We start from the raw sequence: 25016 nt of genomic DNA, 5'->3' as shown, positions 1-25016 counted from the left end.
GATTTAAAAAATGCCAATTAACATTGGTCTTCTTAAAAAAAGAGTATACCTGAAATTTTCAGTGTGCCCCCTATTAGGCGCATTGTGGTTGGGGTGGGTGGTTTTGGAAATACATATAGTTTTATTTTATCACAATAACAGTGAAAATAGGAGGGGCGAATGCAGCCCCCCCCCCCCCCCCCACACACACACACACAAACGTCCGTGGCCCCAGTATTTGAGCGGGAATCTTGGCCTACTCTGTGGTTGGCAGAAATCCGTCTAGCAGAGTAGGCCTAGGCCTACTAGGGCAAAAAAAAACCTAAACGAAATGCTAGCATCCTTCAACCATAAGCTTATGATAAAATGTTATTCCTATCGCATCATGAGGCGGGACGTAGCCCAGTGGTAAAACGCACGCTTGATGCTTGACAGCGGGTTTCCTCTCTCAATATATGTGTTGTCCTTAACCATATGTCTGACGCCATATAACCGTACATACAATGTGTTGAGCGCGTCGTTAAATAAAACATTTCCTTCCTATCGCATCAAAACATAATTCGCCTCACCCCTCTGAATCGGCGCCTTCAAGAACGAAATCGTCCGAGATATTCCGAAAGACTACGAAGTATTACGAATGCAGGTCATACCAAAAATCATGTGACTGATTCATGTGACTGTACGGACAAAATGGCAGCAATTGCAATTGTTTTCCTTGTCATGTTTTACAGTACTTTTTCAGTTTGTCAAGTAGTTCCTTATCACGAAAAATATATTGAGCAGTACTTGGATCATTTTAATTTTGCTAGCTTTGGAAACAAGACTTTTAAACAGAGATATCTTTTTCAAGGTATAGGAAACGAAACATGGGGGAGGGAATCGTTTTAATTATTTATTTATAGTCCATCCCACGGGGAACGACTTTTTTCATACTATGGAATTTACTACTACAGTCTGTCCCACAGGGAACACCTTTTTTCATATTATGGAATTTACTACAAATTATTTATTTTTCAGCCGAATTATTGTTTTCTAAATTGCACACAAAAATAGTATATTTTTGTTATTTCCTAAACACTTCTTTTTACGACAAACCAAACTGAAATGTAAAAAGAAAAACAACTACATTTTTGTAGGACTCCTACTAGGAGGATGGAACAGACTAGTTTTATTTATTTATTATTATTTTTTAATTTATGATTTAATTTCCAATGGTCTGAAGGTTGCCGAAATAATGTGACTAAAATTGACAGAATTCACTGTTGACCTTAAACCTAAGTGCATGTTAGTGACTATAGTCCATACCATCCTCCTACAAAAGTTTTTAAATAATTTCAGTTTGATTTCATGTAAGAAGAAAACTGTTTTGGAAAAAAAAAAAAAAAATCCACTATATTTGTGTGTAATTAGAAAACAACTGGCTCAGAAAAAAATAACTTGTAGTAACTTCCATAGTATGAAAAAAGTCATTCCCTGTAAGACGGACTATAGTACTGTACATACATACACTATAGTATACAAGACGAATCCCTACATTTTAAAACATTGTCATTTATCCTATTACTTAGCCATGATATCCATGTCATAAAACCATTTGATATTTTAGTTTCTTACATGCCCTTTGGTGAGAACATCATTATATTTTATAACACATATTACAATAATAACACACACATATATATATATATATATATATATATATATATATATATATACATGTGATAACAATTTAAATACATATGATTGGCTGATGACCAGGTTACAATTCCTATACCAATCAACCAAGAAGAAAAAAGCATAATCAAAATTGATTGTTCTGTGACATATAAGTTAATCTGAAATTGATTTGTTAGTAATGCATACATTAACTACAAGTGCAAGTGTTATTGTAAATAGGTTTTAGTAGGAAAAGACATTTAAATTTATTTTATACCTGTGTTTTGAGTATATGTAAAAAGAAGAATACTACATCCGTGTTTATTACAGGGCTCGAACTTAAGAATTTGTCTCCCACGGAAATTTTAAAAAGAATTGCAAAGGGTGAAACAGTCCACTGATGGCAATTTTGAGCCTGCAGGGCACAATATTTCACGAGAATCATTGTTCTGTTCGCGTGTAGGTTACGTAACTTTAAAATCACAAAAACTGCCAATCGGTTACGTGGTGGTGAACAATTACATTCTAAATTTATAAGTGAAAATCAGTTTATGTTTTTAAATACATTTGAACCACCAATGTAGCACAGAACTGTAGTTCAAGTGCTTTAGAATTAGGTTACAAGAACTATATTCACGTAAGCAAACAATTGGTTACCTAAGTAAAATTCACGTGAACTAATTTCCGGTTACCTAAGATTTTGAAATATTGTCCCCTGAGCCTGTCTATGACAATTGTTTTAAAAGTGACATTTGCAGAAAATAAACCTGACTGAAAGGCTATCTTGTTCTTTGTGGACAAATGTGCAAATGTTAAATATTGACAGATAATGTACACCAGGTTTATACATTTCGCCATTATTGAGGAGCTTTATCGACGGCACAAAAGTGCCATCAGTGATGCTCTCTACCTACGGCAATTTATATTTCAGTGATGGCAATTGCTGTCGGTGCCTCCGTTAAGTTTGAGCCCTGTCATTAGACATATATAGGCCTACAACTCATTTAAACACATATCGAACTAGCAGTAAAACAACTCATTTTAAGATAAATTCACTGGTGTAGGAAGTTGGGGGGGGGGGGGGGGGCAAGAGGGGCATGTGCCCCCCACTTTGTGGGAGTAATGTTTTCAGAGTGTATGGCAATAACAAAAATTAGGTCACCAATGCAAGGTGGAGAGGCACCAAGACAAAACTGGCTGTAAGCATATTTAGTTATGAAACAATCAAGAGAAAAAACTTTCACAAATTGTTTCGCCAAATCGGCAGTTCTTTCACAAATGTATTATTTTTAGCAACTATAAGGATACATATACCACATGAAATATATAGGTAGACAAGTAAGGAAGGCAACCACATCACTTCATGTAGTCAGGAGCAGGACGTAGCCAAGTGGTAAAGCACTTGCCTGATGCACAGTCAGTTTGGGCTATTTCCCTTGCTACTAATGGAAAAATGTAGCAGGTTTTCTCTCTAAGACTATATGTCAAAATTACCAAAGGGTTGACATCCAATAGCCGATTAATAAATTAATGTGCTCTAGTGGTGTCATTAAACAAAACAAACTTCTTCTTCATGCTGTCAATGCTGCATGTTAAACTTTGAACACTGAATTGACAGAGACTTGGTTGATATTTTCCGTATTAAAAACCCCTACATGTAACGAATGTCTTCATGCATATGATATCTCTTACAGATAAATGGTGGGACAAGGAACACGATGGACCGATTTTCTTTTATACTGGCAATGAAGGTGATATTAATGGATTCTGGGAAGCCAGTGGTTTTGTAATGGATATCGCCCCTCAGTTTGGAGCATTAGTCCTCTTTGCTGAACATGTGAGTATATATCTACATTTATTATATCATGTACTATGTAGCATATATATCCAATAACATAACATAATATGTAATATTTTTCAGATCACAAAACGTTTAGCAGTTCGATAACTTTGCAAATTTAGATGTAAATTAATCAAGGCACAGAACTACCTTTATTGACATGTGAGCATATATGCACACCAGAATTGATAGATGCATTTGCCAGAGGCTTGCATAATATTTTTTATTCCAGATATATCATATTGATGATACCGTGACATTCTGGTAATAACTTCTGTATATCAAGTATACATGTATGTACATTATACATGACGGGTGTGATGTAGCCCAGAGGAAAAGTGGTCGCTTGATGCACAGTCGGTCTGCAATGATCCCTGTCAGTAGGGCCATTAGGCTATTTTTTGTTTCAGCCATGGTATGTGCTATCCTGTCTGTGGGATGGTGCATATTAAAGATCCCTTGCTATTAATGGGAGAAAAATGTATTGGTTTTCCTCTCTAAGACTGTAGGTCAAAATTACCAAATGTTTGACATCCAGTGATTAAGAAATCAATGTGCTCTAGTGGTGTCATTAAACAGAAAAAACCTTAATTTGTACATGAGAATCCGTTCCATTTGTGTGATGTAGTGTATTGTTAGACAAATGTCTGCAGACTGAAAGCTCGTTTATTAATGTCACTGTTAACCTGCAATCTTGTGTATGTTTTTATTGTTGAATAATTTCTAATATAGGTATGCTACATTATTCTACTTCTCATTCTACAGCCAATGCACCATGACTCTTATATCGTAGACTATTACTTGCTACATGTCGTCTGTTGGGAAACTGTACACAAAAGATCCCTTGCTGTTAAAAAAATTAACTAGTAGAAGTAGCCTATATAGTAGTAGATGGTTTCCGTTTTTCACTGTCTAGACTTAAACCTTGTAATGACTATACCAACTAGCTGCAGGGAACATTTTGTTTTCTAGATTTTGATTAGCAACAGTTTATGATTTTGAAATTTAAATAACGTTTCTGCAAAGTTAAAATGAAACAGATGAAAACGTCTTGTCTTGTGTTGTCCTGCTAAATGTAAACTGACCAGGGGCCTTATTCACAAAACTCTCTAAGGCTTAGTCTCTCTTAAACAACATCACATCGTCCGTGCATGCCATTTTGCATTGTCCTGTGAGATCACAAAGTTGCGAGAGTATTGTGAATTGGGTCTCAGATTAATTCATTGTAACTTTGTCCTTTAATTAGCTGAAAGCAAAAAACTGCTACAAAGACTGACTCCATGTTTGGCCTTTTGCCCAGTCTGTTGCATGATACAGTGTAAGTAATCACTCTTAGAAAGTCTGGAGAGGCCGACCTCTTTTTCTTCTACATGTTGCTGTTTTGCCAAGACTTTCCAGATTTGTTTTGCTGATGAAAAATTAGACTTCATGCAGATGCCACAGATAACTGATAGTTGATGGTGGGAGAGTGCTTTCATTCCACCGGACAGTTGATGTTTAATTTGTAACCTATAGGACAGAGACTGCATGTGTGTCTGCCAGTCTGCCTGCTTGCCTTCTCCAACAGAGCTGGAATCTGTAACAGGACACCAGGAGTACCCCACCCTTGTACATAACAGCATGTGATACTAATCAGTACTGTTTCCATAACAGTTCTCTGCTGTATGGCACACAGGTGATTCAACTGGTTTATTCTGTAGGCAGACAAACTTACCTTCATCAAGCTTTATACACACACACACACATGGAATAATGGTGGAAAGTTTTGCCAGCAGAAAGGCATTTTGTACAAAACCAGCATAATATTAATGCAGCAGTGTAATATTTACCAGTATTGAACACTGGATGACAAGATGAGATGGATCTCTTTTTTTGGATTAATCAGCAAGTGCAGAAGATCAACTGGAGTTATATACCAAAGCTGGGTTGTTAACAGGTGAGACCTATTTATATTTTCTTTAACGTTTTCTGTGCTTTATGTTTAGTATATCACTATCAGGGATTCAGAATTTTCATAGCCCTATGCCTGTGACATATGCCTGTGTATTATTTTATAACTCTTGATACTGAAGATATCCATCAACATTTGTTTTAGAAGAGTTGATATATGTAAAGCACTGTTTATTTGGAGTTTTAACAAACAAAAGCAAATAAATTGCTTTAAAAATATATTATTAAAGATTAAATAAGAAAATATGCAGGTCAAGTTCATATGTGATCATGCAACATTTTCCCGGTGCAAGTGAAATTTTAAAAGAATTTAGAACCCCAGCATATGTATAAGTTTACTCAATGGAAAATTTAATCTAGAAACCTGTCTAAAATAGATAACAGATAATTTAAAGTTGCATTCTCAAAGTTTAAAAAAATAATAATTAAGGTATTTAGAGTAAATTGCTCAGTTTATATTGATTTCCCTGAATTGCCATTCTTTTATATTTGCTGTAGTTTCCAAACTGTGTCATAAAAATAAACGGTTAGCCATTATTAAAGTATAGCATCTTGCTTTTGGATTGTTTAATTATTACTAAAATGGGAATGAGACTTGTATTTTCTGTCAACACAGTTGACAAGTCTGGTTGATAACAGACAGACTTGAGTTTATTAAAACTATAGTTGTGTTTGTGTTTTGCATTAAGAAAGGATGTTACATAACAGGAATGTGAGAGTGTGGCTTTAAAGGTTATTACATTATAATACAATGGATGGGTTGATAGTGTGTGGATGGATGGATGGGTCGATAGTGAATGGATAGATGGATGCATAGGTCAGGGGTGTGTGGATGGATGGGTCAGTGGTGTGTGGATGGAATGGTCAGTGGTGTGTGGATGCATAGGTCAGTGGTGTGCAGATGGATGGGTCAGTGGTGTGTGGATGCATAGGTCAGTGGTGTGTGGATGGATGGGTCAGTGGTGTGTGGATGTGTAGGTCAGTGGTGTGTGGATGAATGGATCAGTGGTGTGTGGATCGATGGTAGGTGTGTGGATGGATGGAAGATTACATGGGTGGTTGAGACAGATGTATGTATGGGTCGGTGGTGGGTGAATAGATGGATGTATAGATTGGTGGTGGGTAGGTGGATAGATTGATAAATGGATGGATGGATCAGTGGTAGATAAATAGATAGATAGATGGACGGATGGATGGGTCCGTGGTGGATGGATGGGTCAGTAGTGGGTGTATGGATGGATAGGTCAGTGATGGATGGATAGGTCGGTGGTGGTGGATGGATGAGTGGGTAGTGGATGGATGGATAGATGGATGGATGGATGGGTCGGGTGGATGGATGGGTCCGTGGTTGGTGGATGGATGGACAGATGGATGGATGGAAAAACTAAGCCTAATTTGGTGATTTATTGAGACTAGAGTATTTGCAAGTAATTTTTCTCAGTTCCATTTTGACCTAGTTACTTAGCCGAGTTATTTGAACACCATGTGAGTTATTTCACCACGTGTTTGTGTGGAGAGAGAGAAGCTTTTTTCCTGTCTTTATTTGTTGTTACATGTACTGGTACCTGTCTGAGATCATTAGTCTTGTGTGGCATGAACATCTGTTAAGAGTATTTACCTGTACTTGATTGTTTCTGACACTGACACCTACATAAGAAGACTTGTAAGACCCATTTCTTCACATTTGAATTGGCTGGTCTCCATGTATTGTTGGGGCAGGACGTAGCCTATTGATGCACAGTCAGTTTGGGGGTTGATCCATGTTGGTGACCCATTTCTTGTTCCAGCCAATGTACCACGACTAGTGTATCAAAGGCTGTGGTATGTGCTACCCTGTCTATAGGATAGTGCATATCAAAGATCCCTTGCTACAAATAAAAAAAATGTAGCGGGCATCATCTCTAAGACTATATCAGAATTACCAAATGTTTGACATCCAGTAGCCGATGATTAATAAATTAGTGTTCTCTAGTGGTGTTGTTAAACAAAACAAACTTTCCATGTATTGTGGGGTGGGATCTAGCTCAGTCAGTAGAGTGCAATCCTGAGGTGTTTTCTTCGTAGGATTATAAACTAAGTCAGTGGACCCATTCTCTGATTGTTTGTTTCCCCATCTCAGTGATATATAAGTTAACTGAAAGTACAAGCTCGCTATTAAATAAATTTTATTTGGAAAAGTCATTTAAATTTCATTTAATCCTGTTGTTTGAGGATGTGCAAGAAATAGAATACATATGTACTATGCACTCATGTGTATCAAGGCAGAGTTAGCTGAGGACGATAAAAAAAATACTGTTAAATTACCAGGGTATTTATAAAACCTAAAAAAAACTAAGATTTTTTTGGTTTTTGAAATATAATTAAGTAGTTTTTTTGCTAAATTAATTTTTTTTTTCCCAACCAAATGTCAGTCATTACATGAAATAGTTTTGTCAAAATAAAATATAATTGGGTCTTTGGTTCTTGAATTTTGCGAGTGGACGAGCCAACCCAGTAAGATCTGTAATTGGTTTTCACGTTTCCACCAAGGGCAATTGATCCCATCAACCCATCTCACCCTAGACGTGTACTCTTGTCATTGAGCTACATTCCATTCCAATATTTATTTACATGCTCATATACCACTAAGGTTTCAAGCATGTCTGTCACGGGCCCATCCTCTGGATAGCCAGCAGGAGTGGTCCGGGACAGAATTGAGCTACATATCCAGTTTGACAGCACATTGCTGCTATTAAAATAGTGTACTTACCCCCATAGTCTTAATCAAATATAATTTTGTATCTGATATTTTTTCAGTGCTATTGTTACAATGGACTTACCAATACATTGCACTTGCCATTACATTGTGCATTGTTTCATAACAAATGTTCCCACGAGTGATGTATAACAGTACATGTTCTGGAAATGAAGTGAAAAATTAATTTCCGAAAAGGTCTGTCAAACACATAAGTAATTATGTGGAAAATATCAGTGACATGTTCATTACCTTATTGCTCCGGCAAATTAATTTGACGAGCTTGTCCATCTAAGTGATTGTGCTTGTAGCTAGTGTGTTGCCATAGTGATCACAGTCTGGAACCGTGTAATATGTATTTGATGATGTATGTGCATTGAGTGCATGACTGGTTGTATCACTGATTTTCAAATTAATAGATTGTTCCAGTGATGCCTGACCAGGTAATTGGCTTCCAGGCATGCGTTTAATTATTATCAGTATTGATAATACATTTTTCATACACATCCATTGATGAGAACATTTGATATTTATGATAACACACACTAATCACACCTATGCGTGTCATATCAGTTTAAAGACATATGATTGGCTGTTCCTAGGTGATGACCTGGTCACCACAACCATACCATCCAATAAAAAAGCATATGCAAAATTTCACATTACATAATGTTTCCCCTTCAATTTTGGAAATAAATGGATACATTTTAATAATAATTTTAGAAAGATTATAGTAAGACAACTGTTGTTTAAAGTTTGTCAAAGTACATGAAATGCAGTGTCCAGTTTCAAAAGATTTCAAACCCATAACCACCTAGTAGTGACATTTATGGTCTGTTTTGTTTTTATTAGGTACTATCAAATTATTTTCTTGCAAAAATCCTGCCCTTACTTTTTTTTTTATAATTCCATATTCAGTAATATTTTGGGGGTCATCCAATTTATTGAAGGATGTACTTGTTATTTCTTTTTAATAGTAACTACTTATTTAGTTCTGTTCTTGGGAATGAAAAGCACCTACCGTACATACAAAATACATGTATCTCTTGCTGTTACTTGGTTCTAGCTTATGTGACAGCAGCAGGTTTCCTCTCGTATTTTCTAAACCAAGTGTTGAAATCATATGTCAGACTAATAGCCTTAGTTCAAAATATGTGATGAGGTGTTGTTAAACATCAATTTCCTCCTTATAGGGTCATTTTCTATTTGCATGTTTTTTTTTATGCCTCATAGGTGCAGTGACAAACCCCTCCAAAAACCCCATGCTGTCACATATATATCACTACTGTTGACAACCATAAAATTGATTGTTTTGATGTGTAAGTTTTTGCATTCTGCTTCCCAACCATACCTGTAACCATGCACATTAAAAAAATGACCCTAAAGCTTTTAGCAAGTTCATCATCTGTTTAAACAAACATTTCCATTACATAAAAATACTTGTTCGACAAAAACTAATCAGTTTTAGAATAGACTTGTATAGATCGATCTATAGTATAATTTAAATACCAGATATGAGTGTGTGCATAATTCTATGGTAGAATAAACATCTAAGGGCAATTCCATGACGAAGCAGACAAGACTTAAAATTTAAATATTAATTATTTTAATAATTTGTGTTTTGTGATCAACAATATGCTGAAGTTCTTGGATAAAAAAAACCAAATTGTCATTGAGGTTGTTGCCAAAAAGATATCACATGCTGAATAGTTACCTATTATTTTGACAAATAAATACAATAAAAGCATATTTGTTAAGGTCATAATACATAAATTATGCTTTATACAATCAAATACAGGTTGCATATATGTAATAGCATATCTAATACCTACATGTTACACCCACTACAGTTACATAATATGATATGTTATGTTTGTAATTCTTGGTCAAATAGACCACCTGGCACAATGTAACGCAAGTAACCGAAATAGCAATTTTTTCCTCTCTATCATTTATTTCTTGTTTCTAACAAACGACACTTGATATTTTCCTACACTAATACATACTACAGGTAATGAAACCACACATTTTTCACAATGGTGACATGAAACATGACACGGATACATCAAAAACTGTAATGCGAGTAACCAAAAAATATGTAACGTGAGTTACCAACATTTTATTTTAATAGAACAATACCAGTGTATGAATAATTATGCCAACATATTTCTCACTAACACCAAGTTAGTATTTGCTGCCATTTACTGTCTGATAAGCCTAAATATATATGTGCAATTCCAGGGTTACTCGCTTTACATTTTTACCATACTAATTCTTTTGGTTTGCTCAGGATTAATAATTATACATTCAACACTTTCTTTTTTTTATTACATTTTATTAGTTAAATAATCAATATATATTATAAAAAATAGTAAAAGGAAATATGATGATCAGTTTTCATACTGTGAATGTATAAACATCAGTTACTTGCATTACAAAAAAAGGACATGACAAAAAATGAACACACTTAAAATCCAGTCTCCTCATACTGTACAGCTGTGATAAAAGTGGATATATTGGTGTATAGCTATGGTGTTTAGGTATCTTTATATGATAAGAGTTTTAAAATTGTACAATTAATAAAAATTTTGGTTATTAAAATAGTCCGCTATTTGATAATGGCTAAAAAAATAGATTATAAAGAAAAATAACAGTTTTTAAATGTCAAACTTTTATTGAAAGAAACATCAGAAAGCCACACAAATCAAATGGGTAAATATTACCAACAAATTAACCTTACAATAAGTTAAACAGTGAATAAATTAACCATTTTTGGGAATTAACGTAAATATTTAGAAAAATGAAATTTGAATTAAAACAAAACTCTAAAAAGAAGTATAAAATTTGAAATGTCCACGACTGTTGGCAATATCATTCTACTTTGTACTGTCCTTTGAAAGAGTGAATGACACTGATTTGGAATTGGTTGTTTTCATGTGGTGCACACGTCGAATTCCAGGGACTGCAGTAGCACTTTTGAACGAGTATGCCATTCACCCTTTCAAAGGACAGTACAGAGTGGAATAGTCCCAATGCAGTACCAAATTTACAAGATTCTGAAATCATGGTTGGTGACTGGTATGTTGTTGAATATGACAGGACATTATTCCCAGGAGAAGTGATTTACATCAGCTTGCAGGAAAATGACTATCTGGTATCAGTGATGGAACCAGCAGGATGTTACTGGAAATGGCCACACAAGAGAGACAGCATTTACTACATGAGGAATAAAATGATTAAGGCTCTAGACAAACCTGATATTGCCAAAAGTCGTGGACGTTTCAAATTTTCTACTTCTTTTTAGAGTGTTGTTTAATTCAAATTTCAATTTCCTAAAAATTGATGTTAAGTCCCGAAAATGGTTAATGTATTCATAGCTTAACTTGTTGTAAGTTTTAATTTGTTGGTAATATTTACTCAGTTGATTTATGTGGCTTTCTGATGTTTCTTTCAATAAAAGTTGACATTTAAAAACTATTACGTTTCTTTAAAATAATTTTATTTAGTCATTACCAAATAGTGGACAAATTGTAACGCGAGTAAGCGACTATTTTGATAACAAAAAATGTATTAATTGTACAATTTCAAAACTTTTATCATATAAAGATACCTAAATACCATAGCTATACACCAATATATCCACTTTTATCATAATTGTTACAGTATGAGGAGACTTTGGATTTTAAGTGTGTTCATTTTTTGTCATGTCCTTTTTTTGTAACGCGAGTAACCGATGTTTACGCATTCACAGTATGAAAACTAATCATCATATTTCCTTTATCTTTTTTTTATAATATACATTGATTATTTAACTAATAAAATGTAATAAAAAAAAAAGTGTTGAATGTATAATTATTAATCCAGATCAAATCAAAAGAATTAGTATGGTAAAAATGTAACGCGAGTAACCGTGGAATTGCCTCTAACCATTATTTATTTTTTTAAAGATTTTAAATTGGATATACAGCAAAGAAAAATATATGTATTGAAATATAAGGTCATAGATGTTTGTTCTACCATCTAATAACCAATACCCATTGTTTTATTTTGTATATCTATTGGTGATGACAGCTTTAAAAACATTTTTATTCCTGTACAGAAATGAGTAAATGTTGAGTTATCTTGGGACACATGTATTGGATTCATGGTAATTTAGTCTTGTTATGGCCACAGTGATCTTCTGCAACACTTGGTTTTCAATACGTATTGATTTTATGTCGCGATCATGCAGAAAAAGAACAATAATTTGTCTTGGCTTTCTTAAAGATGTGTATTTATATTCAGTTCAGAGAGCTTTGTTGGCTTCAAGGGAAATGCTTACTTGTGCATGTATAGGAATACGGTTTCAGTTTACATGTATTGTCATCAAATATTTGAGAAGAAGTCTGGAAATAGCATCTAAAGATAGAGACCATGATGTCTAGATGGTTGGTGTTTCATATTTGTAGCATTTTAAATGTTTTGTATCTAAAGTTTGAGCCTGAACTGAATATATATACGGTAAGAAAGTAAAATAGATTGAGGTTGGTCTGAATATATAGAAGAATGTAGAAGGTATAAAAGCAAAATGGAAAGTTAAGCCTCATTTAAACTGGGTGTGTTGTGCAAGGTATGGCTACAAATGTTTTAAATATATTGTTTCCTTTAGATGCATGCATTTTTTTAAATGCTTATGGCCAGTCACATTGAAATTACATGTACTGACTGCTTAAGTCTGTGATATATTAAATTAATGTTATTTAATTACATGTACATAATTTGCAAAGAAATCATCAAGTGTAACTTTGATATTTCACCATTAACATAAACATACATTAAATATATATATTTTAAATCATTGCATAGCTGTAGTTAACATTTATATTAAGTTAACCATAATGATCAATTTATCAAAGTAATAATTTACTTGCTTTTTAAATCTTTTATAGAAATAATATATTGGTACATACATGTAGCAATAATAAACATGTTGAGTTCAAAACATAGCCCTACTTTTAATATGTTTATAGTATAAAAATGCATTGTGGTGAGTTTATTAAATTGTGAGGCAGTAACAAAGCTGGTATGAATGCTCTTGCTGTTATTTGGTATTAGCCTGCATGCAACAGATGTAACAGCCAGATCTCACACACGCACACACACACCATGTGCACCAAGTGTAAATAAATCCTTATGGGTATATAATCTAATTACTGTTATATAATAAGTATAAATAACATTTGGTAAATTTTACGGTAAACATACTGCAGCTAAGATGGGTATAGTACATCTTTTCAACACAAGATAGAATTTAAATGCTGATAATAATATGTTTATAATACAACTCTTGGTATAATTTGTATGTATGTGCTGGTAATAATGATTATAATTCAGCACTTGGTAGAATTTAAGTGCCGAAAATAATGCTAATAGTACAACACTTGGTAGAATTTAAGTGCCGAAAATAATGTTAATAGTACAACACTTAGTACAATTTAAGTGCTGATAATCTATAATATATTAATTATGGAAAGGCAATTTTAACAGTTTCCAATCGTTCTGCTTCTCTTCTTTTCATTTGTACTGCCGACCACCTTCTTTGTACTTAACCGATAACACATTTAGTAAGGATCTTTTTGTGCTCAGGCACAGTCGACTAATGTACACACTTTTTGCTAAATATTTCTTACAAAGATGAATTCAATTAATACAACTGTAATGGAGGTCACCATATTTGTTATTTAATGCAGAAGTGCTGGCTATCTACATGATGGTCATATTTAGGTTTTTTGGGAGGGGGCCCATTATAAGGCCACCCTCCACCCCCACAATCTAAAGTTCTCCATGTGTAGCACGGCTTACATCTAATACATGCATATTTATAGTACAACACTTGGTAGAATTTAAGTGAGCACTGATAATGATGTTAATAGTACAACACTTGGTGGAATGTCAGTGAGCAGTAATAATGATGTTAATAGTACAACACTTGTTGGAATAGAAGTGAGCACTGATAATGATGTTATTAGTACAACACTTGGTGGAATTTAAGTGAGCACTGATAATGATGTTAATAGTACAACATTTGGTGGAATTTAAGTGAGCGCTAATAATGATGTGAATAGTACAACACTTGGCAGAATTTAAGTGAGCACTGATAATGATGTTAATAGTACAACACTTGGTGGAAGTTAAGTGAGCACTGATAATGATGTTAATAGTACAACACTTGGTGGAATTTAAGTGAGCACTGATGATGTTAATAGTACAACACTTGGTGGAATTTAAGCAAGCACTGATAATGATGTTAATAGTACAACACTTGGTAGAATTTAAGTGAACACTGACGATGTTAATAGTACAACACTTGGTAGAATTTAAGCGAGCACTGATAATGATGTTAATAATACAACACTTGGTGGAATTTAAGCGAGCACTGATAATGATGTTGGTGGAATATAAGTGAGCACTGATAATGATGATAATTATACAACACTTGGTAGAATTTAAGTGAGCACTAATAATGATGTTAATAGTACAACACATGGTAGAATTTAAGTGAGCATTGATAATGATGTTAATAGTACAACACTTGATAGAATTTAAGTGAGCACTGATAATGATGTTAATAGTACAGCACTTGGTAGAATTTAAGTGAGCACTGATAATGATGTTAATAGTACACCACTTGGTAGAATTTAAGTGAGCACTGATAATGATGTTAATAGTATATTAGTACTTGGTGGAATTTAAGTGAGCACTGATAATGATGTTAATAGTATATTAGTACTTGGTAGAATTTAAGTGAGCACTGATAATGATGTTAATAGTACACCACTTGGTGGAATAGAAGTGAGCACTGATAATGATGTTAATAGTATATTAGTACTTGGTGGAATTTAAGTGCTGATAGTATATAATACTCTATATTATTTAAGTGATGATACCTGTATTGTGTACATTTAATGTATATATACTAAATGTTTAAATCAATACTTGATTAATAAAGTGCTGATATGATGTGTATACAATACTGGTATAATCCTTGTGGAGTTTACCACTCTGATCATTAGATAAATAGAGCTAACATGTGTGCATGCATGGTTTAGCCTGGATTATACACATGTATCATACATTAACTGCATGTCTGTATGTTTATATATGTAACTATGGCAACCCAAGAGATTGCAGTGATTCTTGTTTCATGCAATATTTGCTAAATTTAACTCTTGGTTATGTTTTTTTTGTTCTACTTTGATTTCTAGACAGGGAGTTTATCATTGTTACATGTAGTGAAGACTTTATAAGATCATGGCATATTTTTATACAATAATTGGTATTCACCTGTTCACATTTGATATATTTTATTTAATTCAAAAGACAAAGACAACTGCAGCACTCTGTCTTGGACAAATTCACTGATGCAGGCCATAATCTGTGCCCACAATGTGTGTGTTTCAAAACAACCTGTTCTGATTACTTCATCAAATCTTTATCTTAAATCACAATTGTAGCAAAAATGAAAATGCATGTTTTTGCAATCAAATGTTTGTACTGACCTTCAACACAATTACAATAAATTTTCACCATTTTGAAATAGTTCTCTGAAGTTCAAATATCTGTATTATTTGCATGTACCAGAAAAAAGAGAGAAAAATTATATTAAGCAAAATGAACACAGCCATGGCCATATAAAACTAATTATTATTCAGCCCTCAATATTTGCAATGGAAATTAGCGGTGCTGCTGCACAAAACATATGTGCAAAAGTATTTTTATCATTACCCCATCTGCTATTTTGTTTTTATTATATCTACTAAAATTCAGTTGCCATTACAAGATTTAAATGAATTTCAAAGACTGGTTATCAATTGAGAACATTAATGCACACAGCAACTTCTGTCTTTTTTAAGTTAAGTAAATTTTAGCATTTAGTACCGAGTAGTGAAAAATTTGATATAACTTCAGTTACTAATTAAAAACCTTTTTTTTTTTTTTTTTAATGCTATATATGCTCCAAGTTCAAGTGAATTTTAGTAGTCAGTAGTAGAAAAGTTTATATTACTTAAGTCACAGAGTCTTTTGATCTGGAATATAAAGAAAAGAATATTAGTTTATCAATGCCTATAGCTCAATATATTTCAAATTTTGGCTGTTTGGTGTCTAACATGTGATTGTTTTTGGCACTAATTGGTCTAGAATATAGGAGAGGAAACTGAATTGCAAGGATATTTATATAAAGAATATAACTACATGGTTGCTGTCTCAAGATATCAGCTTTACCCTGTGAAGGTTATATAATGGTGAAGGCTGCAAAGCTTTGCTTTTTCAAAATTTGTATAGCACACCTCAAACTGTATTGCAGATGGATAATTTTGTTTGATATTTTTAAACAACGTATGCTCCACAGCCCCCCCCCCCCCCGCCCCCCGAACTCTGAAAATTTGTCTTTTCCAGGTGAAAGTCAGATTAACATATAATTAGCAGTTCACCCCACCCCAGCTGCTGCCATGTTGTGATGCCTATGGTACATTTGTTTTATGTATGTTTTATAACTAAGTAAATATATATGGCAAAAGAAAAGACCTACACAATGTAACTCAGATGAATTGGAAATAATACATGTATTGTATTTATTGACAGAAAAAAGTACTTAAACACCAAACCAGAAGTCATGTACATGCAGATATACCTGTAAGTAGAACATACAAAAATTAAATACTGAATGCCGAATAACAAATTTATGGATAAAAAAATTCACAAAATAGCTTGAGACAATCCACTCGTTTGAGAGCAAAAATAAACTGTTAACAATTAGAACTATACTGTTCTTTGTCAGTAACCAGACTGTCTATAATTATGTATTAAGTAACGAGTCCCAACAACAAAACCATAGCCTTCGTTTCCATTTAGTTGGTGATCTATTATATTCTGTAATTAACACATGAATCCTAGACAGCCAATAATACCTGAGACACCTGTGCATGCTTCCCAGCTTGGCTGACAATTCATTCTTCTTTAAAATACTGCTGGCAATGATAGCTTGATCAATCCACACACTTCAAGATTTGGAAGTGTAAGATCTGTTAAATCTCTATGATGGGACCAAAAATGTAGTTTGAGAAATCAAGGTTTTCAAGTTTTCGAAGTCTGTTATTACTAGTTGGTATTGCAGTTCAGCCTGGACCATGGCTTCAGTTTGAGAGATAAAAGTTTTTGAGATATTGAAGTTTGAAATATCAAAGTTTGACTGGGTACACAATATACACACAGACACACACACACACACACACACACACACGCACGCACGCACGCACACACACACACACACACACACACAGACAGACACACACACACACACACACACACAGACACACACACACACTCATACATACACTATATCTTTTTCTGACTACTTGAAGTAAAGGATTTGTTACCTACATGTATTTGGCAATTTTGAGCCAACCTACAGTAATTTTAAACCAGCAACTTTTGCAACAAATATGGCAATTGCTGTGGTTAAATTGGGATATGAACTACTGTAGCCAAACAAATTTTGCTGTTGGTTGGAGGGATTATTATTTATTTTTATTTTTTCAAAAGTTACTGGTTTAAAATTGCTTTAGGCAGGCTTAAAAGTGTTGTAGGTGAGCATTTTACATATGGGAAAAAAATATTTAATAATTGCTGTAGGTAACAAATTCCTGAGTTCAAAGCCCTACATTTGAAGAGTTTAGGCGCAAAACGCGATATATCCATTTTTCATTTTCAGTAAGAATGACTTTTTTAATTGGTGTATATCGTGTTTTGATGAAAAAAAACTGGATTTACCCAATACAATTTCATAAGGATCAATTGGATTTTGCGGCAAATCAGCGAGCCTACGATTAGCCCTTACTAACATACAATAATGGCTTTAACTAAAAAAAGAAAGAAAATGGTTTATATCGCATTTTGCGCCTGAACTCTTCATTTGTTCTCAATATCGTAGCTCTATTGTTAAATTGTCTCTAATTATATACTATATAGTCTTTTGTTATTGATTAACAAAGTCATTATGAGGTTGTTCACCATGACTGTATATGTTGTATCAACGATTATTACATGTTTATTGACCAATGATATTGACGAAGACATAAATAGATTTTTCAATGTAGTTCACTGTACTCTAGAGTGCTTTGACATTCTGAAGTAATCTAACACAGAATGTTATTCCAACCAGTCAGTGTAAGCTTTGTTACAGTTTTAGAATTTATCTCCTAATCCATACATCAATGAAGCTTAATGGAATGTGTTGATCAGGTAAAATGGAGAGTTGTTTGTTTGTAGATTGAAAACCCACATAACCCAAATGAGAAAATATTACCCAGTGGTGGTAAATGTCATGTTAATGGGTGATTTGGTGCTTATATGCTATATAACCATTGACCTTGCCAGTACAAATCACATTTGGCAAACATGCAAAATAACATTGCATAATTTACTACATGAATGAGGCATACAGTAATTTGAAGAGAGTTCGCATTTAAAGGTCTATTTTCAGCATTAAATGTGTATTAAAATGTTATTTTAAAATATGTTTTTATTGAGTTAAACACCCACCCCATACCTACCCCCAAAAAATTAAAAAGGAAAAATTGAACTTATAGTTTTAGGAATAGTCTAAACAAAACCCCAGACTTATAGCGGTACTGAGAATTAGGGAGAGTGTGGTTTATTCATAATAAAAATTAAAAGTTTTAAAATTAATAGCAATGGGCTAATAATAGGCTATTAATAAATTATATACCAGCCTTTAATAATATGAATAATACATAATATTATATCAAATAATGTGTTTTGTTTTTCAGTGAGATGTCCTATTGATGAAGTTTTGTGATGGGGAAAATTGACTGGAGTCGATATATTGACCAGAGATCACTGCTCATGTGAGAGAACCAGTCTGTACAGTTGAGGTTCATTGCCAGCAGACTAACTGGCTTACTGTTAATTATATCTGTGCGGCTATAACCACTGATATTGTTTTTTCGTGTCCTGCTCGCCTGCAAACTCGGTGCAGTCAGTTATGACCTGACATGCAGTTAAGCACAACAAGAAGTTACGGTTTTGCGTGCACATTCCTATTGTGATAGATATTTTAATCACAAGCAGACAGATCTTCGTGTGTGAAACAGTGTTGTGTTGATAGATGTCCTGGGTCCATTATCTGTCATATTTCTGTGAGTGGAGCCAATTTTCATGAGCGATGGGAGTCTTCCATTAAGCTTCCAGCAACACATGTAATTGAAACAAGTGAGTCAAGGCAATTAGACAAGACAAGATGAAAGTCTAAGTTACAGAACTGGTGGTGGGTTGTTTTTCCACATGAATACAGAAGGATTATTATTATTTGAAAATATTACTGATGTTGACTATCCTCCTTGCTGTTTATCTGTACAAGTGAATGCAAGAGCTTGGGATGGTGTACTGTGTATTTAATTTGATTGCTTTTTCATGAGGGAAAACAGCAGGAGGTACTGACAAATGCCTTAAATTGTGAATGCTTATTGAGAGAACAGACTTTATAGCAATCATGTTGTTGTTATCTTCTGTTACAAACACCAAGCAGTCATAGGAGAAAAACATTTCAAGGACTGTTAATTCTATTTTAATGAAGTAAGATACATGAAGTGCAGAATACTCAACAAATGCACTGGATTTGGAAAACACACAATTGAGGTGGAGTAAATTATCTGATAAAAGCTGTGCCAAAAACATGACGGAAATGTTACCAAACTGCAAGGAATTCCTGTATGTAAAAGAAAAACAGAAATCATAACAATGTAAAGTGTTTTTATTTCAAGACGGTAGATAGGATGTCAAAGCAGATATAAGGAAATTTTGTATGTTCAAAAAAACAAAAAAACAAACATATGACAGGGTAAACTTGAGGATTTGTCAAGATGGCCGATATAAGAACATTTTGTATATTTTAAAAAACAATTTCATGACAGTGTAAAGTTGTTTTTTTCAAGATGGCTGACATAATGTGAGAACAGATATAAGGAAATATTGTATGTTTAAAAAAGTAAAATAATAAATGATAGTGTAAAGTTGAGGTTTCTTTTCCAAGATGGCTGAAGTGGTGTTCACATTTGAAACGTTCCTGACTATCGTGATCTCCCTTCTGATCATCACTCTGAACTGCCTGATTCTGATGGTGGCCTGCTGGACGCATTCCTTCAGGAACGTCAACCGATGCTTCCTCTTCTCCATGATTGCATCCGATCTGTTCATGGGCATATTCGTCACTCCATTCTCCATCTTCAACTCGCTGTACAACAAGTGGATTTTTAACAGCAACGCCTTCTGTTACATTGAAGGTTATCTGACAGCCATTTTTCTAATATCTGGTCTCTATTCTCTGACGTGGATGAACGTGGATCATTATGTTGCCATTCGGAAACCGGAACGCTACAAAGTTGTTATGTCCGCTCCGAGATCAGCCTGCTGGGTTATTTTCGCTTGGATTGCAGCAATCTGTTTTTCCTGCCCTCCTTTATTCTCCCTGAAAAAAGCGAGATACTATGCCGAAGCATTCATTTGCGTGATCGACGCCAAACCGCAGAGGTACTATTTCTTGACGGCAGGTTCGCTCGTCACGATTCCATGTGTCTTGACACTTGTTTTCACCAATGTGTATCTGTTCACAAAGTCATACCAGACGCGTTTAAACATATACCAGCGTGTGTTCACAGACCGCGCGACCCGGCCCTGGAACTACCACATCAGCATGGTCGTGTCGGTCGTATATACTGCCACGTGGACGCCGTTCTGCGTGCTGCGGCTCTACGAGGTCGCACACAACTACCAGGTGTACACGCCAACCCTGCTGCACTTCTACTTCTTCTGGCTCGGCATCAGTAACTCTTTCATCAAGTTCTTCATATACCTGATCATGAGCCGGGAGTTTAGGGACGGGCTCTACGAGGTTTTCAACGCCGGCAGTTTAGACTGTTCGTGCTCAGGTTGTGCGAGCTCCAGCAGCAATGTGAATATTAATCACATCACCAATTCTAAAATGGATTATATGAAAAGTAAGGAACCCTTGCAGAATGTGTGAATGTACTAGTATATGCTACATGTACCTGTATATTTGTATATTATTCATTGTTAAGTAGTTACTGATTGAGAGACATTATATCTTGTTGGAGCATATACATGTGTACATCAGTATATATCAAAACTGTTACAAGAAAAGTGGCAAATAAGTGCAATGTTTGTAATTATGTATTGTATCTTTCTAATTATGTTGTTGTATTCTTGATTTTACTATGTACCATACCATATCTAAAAATACCTACCATATTGCCTAACTAATCCCATTTTCTCTTCACTGACTCTATTTTCATTCCACAAATGTTCTCAAATTTCGTTTCAACTCGATACATTTACAAGCAGATTGAGTTACATGTATATATATATACCAAAAAGCCTGTCTGCATAATTAAACAACCTAATTGTTTTGAATGTATTTTTATCCCTGCATGATTGAATCAGGTCTATATTATTTATTGTTGCTATGACATACTGAACATTGCAAGCACTACGCCAAAGATGAGCATTTGTGTTGTTATCACATTGAATGGTTCTTAATTGTGCCAGGTACATACATATTTAACTGCAGGTGTATTTTTTCTTTGATGTGCTTTAAAGGTAGTCTCAAAGTTGCATAATGGAAGCTTCCCTCCAAAATTATTTATTAACTTTTCCTTTGAAATACATGTATAAATATTTCATCTTCAACTACAATGTATATGCGTATACAAAATTACAACCAAATACAGTCAAACTTCGTTAACTCGAAGTTGAAGGGGAATACGAAATAGTTCCAGTTTCAGGGAGTTCGAGTGTTCGAAATTTGTACAGCAGACCTCAGAGTGAAACTGCATTGCAGTATTATCATTTCGTTGATATCGGATGTTAGCACATTTCTTCTGTGTATATGATAAAACTAAGTAAATATTAACAGAAACGAGATAAATCCGATCCATTTGACGTACATCTCTATGTACTTTTATTGTATTAATTGACAGTAAAGTAAAAAAAAAAAACGAAAACTGAAAGCACGTACTTACATATAACTGGAAGTAAGCGATAAATTAAAGTTGATGTATTTTTCAAATGTCAAAACAAGGCGGAACATAACGTTGTAATAAATTAAAATACTGAATGTCGATTAGCACTAAGTACGTTTGTTTATCAAATAAAAAATACACAATATAAATAGCAAAATTATTGTAAATCACAAAAATCATTTTAAAAACCCTCACTAACATAGCGAGACATAACATAACAAATCATACAGCCAAATAGCACTAGGTTATGTACTCTTTTTTTTAGATATAAAACATTCACAACAGTACAAAATAATTTATAGCTCTCAAATCACAAAGTACAAAGAGCAGAACTATCCGAAATTTTTTGTAATTAGAGATTGTTTGGCACACTTGCTTAAAAAATTGTCTTTCATTACTGTGTCTGTAATCTTGCACAGATTGAGCAGCATTTCTTCCGAATGTTCACGGTTCTGCAAACAAACAGCATTAATTGTTATTACAACAGTTCTTTGAAGATTACAAGACTATCCGTACTTTGTGTAATGAGGCCCACTGCCGTGTACAAACACCGACAACCCAATGCAGGCATGTAGGATCATTTCGTTCCGCATAGTCGGCGATCTATTATTCTGTAATTACCGCGTGTATCATCGATAGCCGAGACCAGTCGGGGCACTCACGCTTGGCATGGGTGACAATTCATTTTTCTTTAAAGTATTACCGGTACAGTTAAAAGGCTCAGTCACTCCACAAACTTTGAGTTTTGGAAGTCCAATATCCCTTTTTTTTTTTTATGGTGGGACCACAAAATTACTTCGAGAGATAGAGTTTTTCGAATGTTCGAAGTTTGAGTGTTCGAAGTCTGTTATTACTAGTTTGTATAGCAGTTCGGCCGGGACCGCCGTTTCACTTCGAGAGATCGACGTTTACGAAAGATCGAAGTTTGAGTTATCGAAGGTCGACTGTACTTGATTTACTAGTATTAAAAATATATAATGGAGAATCTTTAGAGGAGCTAGTACAGATGGAATTGGGTACTTTTGGTCAAGGCAATCATTTTATAATACTATGCCAAATAGATACATTGTTGTATTGCTGACAAGTTTGCTATCTTTGTGCAACTCATCTTTTTCTGATTGCCCTATTTAGCTGCATACTTTTTTTTTCTTTTTTTTTTAAAACAACACCACTAGAGCATATTGATTTATTAATCATCAGCTACTGGATGTCAAACATTTGGTAATTCTGACATAGTTTTAGAGAGGAAACCTGATACATTTTTCCCACTTGCAGCAAGGGATCATTTATATGCACCATCCCACAGACAGTATAGCACATACCATGGCCTTTGATATACCAGTTGTGGTGCACTGGCTGGAACAAGAAATAGCGCAATGGGACTACCGATGGGGATTGATCCTAGACCGACCATGCATCAAGCGAGTGCTGTACCACTGGGCAACACCCCGCCCCCTATTTAGCTGCATCCAGTCAACTTGCCAGATATTATTAATTCACTGATTTCATAAGATTTGTTATGGTATGATAAATCAGGAATCTGGTTGTACTGAAAATGACTTAACACAGTATTCGTGCAGATTACAATTTTGATATTTCCCCGAGTTACTTATGCAAACCTTATTTGCGAGATCAATTAATTTGTAGTTATTTATCACAAATAGATATAAAAATAGTGAAATGTGGTACTGGTACCATAATTTCCTGTGTATTGCTAGTGGGCTATACATTTTAAAATACCTCAAAATACTCCCCTGCAGACTACCTGACTGTTTGGGCTGTCTGACTGTTTTTCTTTCTTAGAGCTAGAAACATGCAGGCAATATATATAATATATATATATATATATATATATATATATATATATATATATATATATTTATATACATATACACATACATATACACATACACATACACATACACATACACATACACATACACATACACATACACATTTATATACATATACATATACATATACACATACTCATACACATATATATAAATTCAGACAGACTATTGTAAACCAAAAATAAGTAAATAATGGTATGTCAGTATTTATTGTAAAGACACTTAATATTTAAATGATAGCCTATATATATCACTCTCTTTCCTCATCACTCCCCTGAGACTTTTTCATTTCATTTCAATTTCTTTTCATGCTTATCGTAGAGTAATCAATAGTCTAATATCAATATAAGGGTCCAGAGACTGAAGTTACCGAACATGTAAATAGAATGGAGTGTGTGACTATTTGTTACATTTTACGTAGCACGCCAAACATGTGTTCTATTTAAAAACTTGCTTTGACAAAGGAATTCGGCAGCAAATATTAATAACAAATAGTATGTTATATATATAGCAAAGGACTAACTATTTAAAGGAAGCAGATGTTTTATTTAACGACACACTCAACACATTTTATTTACTGTTATATAATGTCATACATATGGTTAAGGACCACGCAGATATTGAGAGAGGAAACCCACTGTTGCCACTTCATGTGCTACTCTTTTCTATTGCCAACAAGGAATCTTTTATATGTACCATCCCACAGACAGGATAATACATACCATGGCCTGTTACACCAGTTGTAGAGCACTGGCTGGAACAAGAAATAGCCCAATGGGTCCACTGACAGGGATTAATCTTAGACCGGCTGCTCATCAAGCGAACGCTTTACCACTGGGTTACATCCCACACCCGACTAACTATTTAAGTAAATAATATTTGTTTTATATATTTTCGGTTACACATGT

The 25016-nt window shown here is 34.3% G+C and overlaps 2 protein-coding genes across 2 annotated transcripts in view; both read left to right on the top strand.

The window, feature by feature from the left end:
* The first annotated feature begins 671 nt into the window (after positions 1-671).
* The window catches only part of LOC121383224 (dipeptidyl peptidase 2-like), a 64137-nt gene continuing 39792 nt past the window's right edge, over positions 672-25016 (top strand). Inside the window, exons 1-2 of the mRNA XM_041513112.1 lie at positions 672-829; positions 3330-3472. Coding sequence (XP_041369046.1) covers positions 700-829; positions 3330-3472 — 273 coding nt within the window. The 5' untranslated portion in view covers positions 672-699. The remainder of the gene's footprint in view (positions 830-3329; positions 3473-25016) is intronic.
* Positions 4981-23082, top strand: LOC121383225 (histamine H2 receptor-like). The gene is made up of 2 exons (XM_041513113.1): positions 4981-5411; positions 18989-23082. Exon 2 carries the CDS (start codon positions 20251-20253, stop codon positions 21238-21240), a length of 990 nt encoding a protein of 329 aa, XP_041369047.1. The 5' UTR covers positions 4981-5411; positions 18989-20250; the 3' UTR covers positions 21241-23082.

The sequence above is a fragment of the Gigantopelta aegis genome, chromosome 10 (assembly GCF_016097555.1).
Source record: "Gigantopelta aegis isolate Gae_Host chromosome 10, Gae_host_genome, whole genome shotgun sequence".
NCBI classification, from domain to species: domain Eukaryota; kingdom Metazoa; phylum Mollusca; class Gastropoda; order Neomphalida; family Peltospiridae; genus Gigantopelta; species Gigantopelta aegis.
The sequence above is the reverse complement of the archived record's forward strand: the minus strand, read 5'-3'. Positions and strand labels throughout refer to the sequence as shown.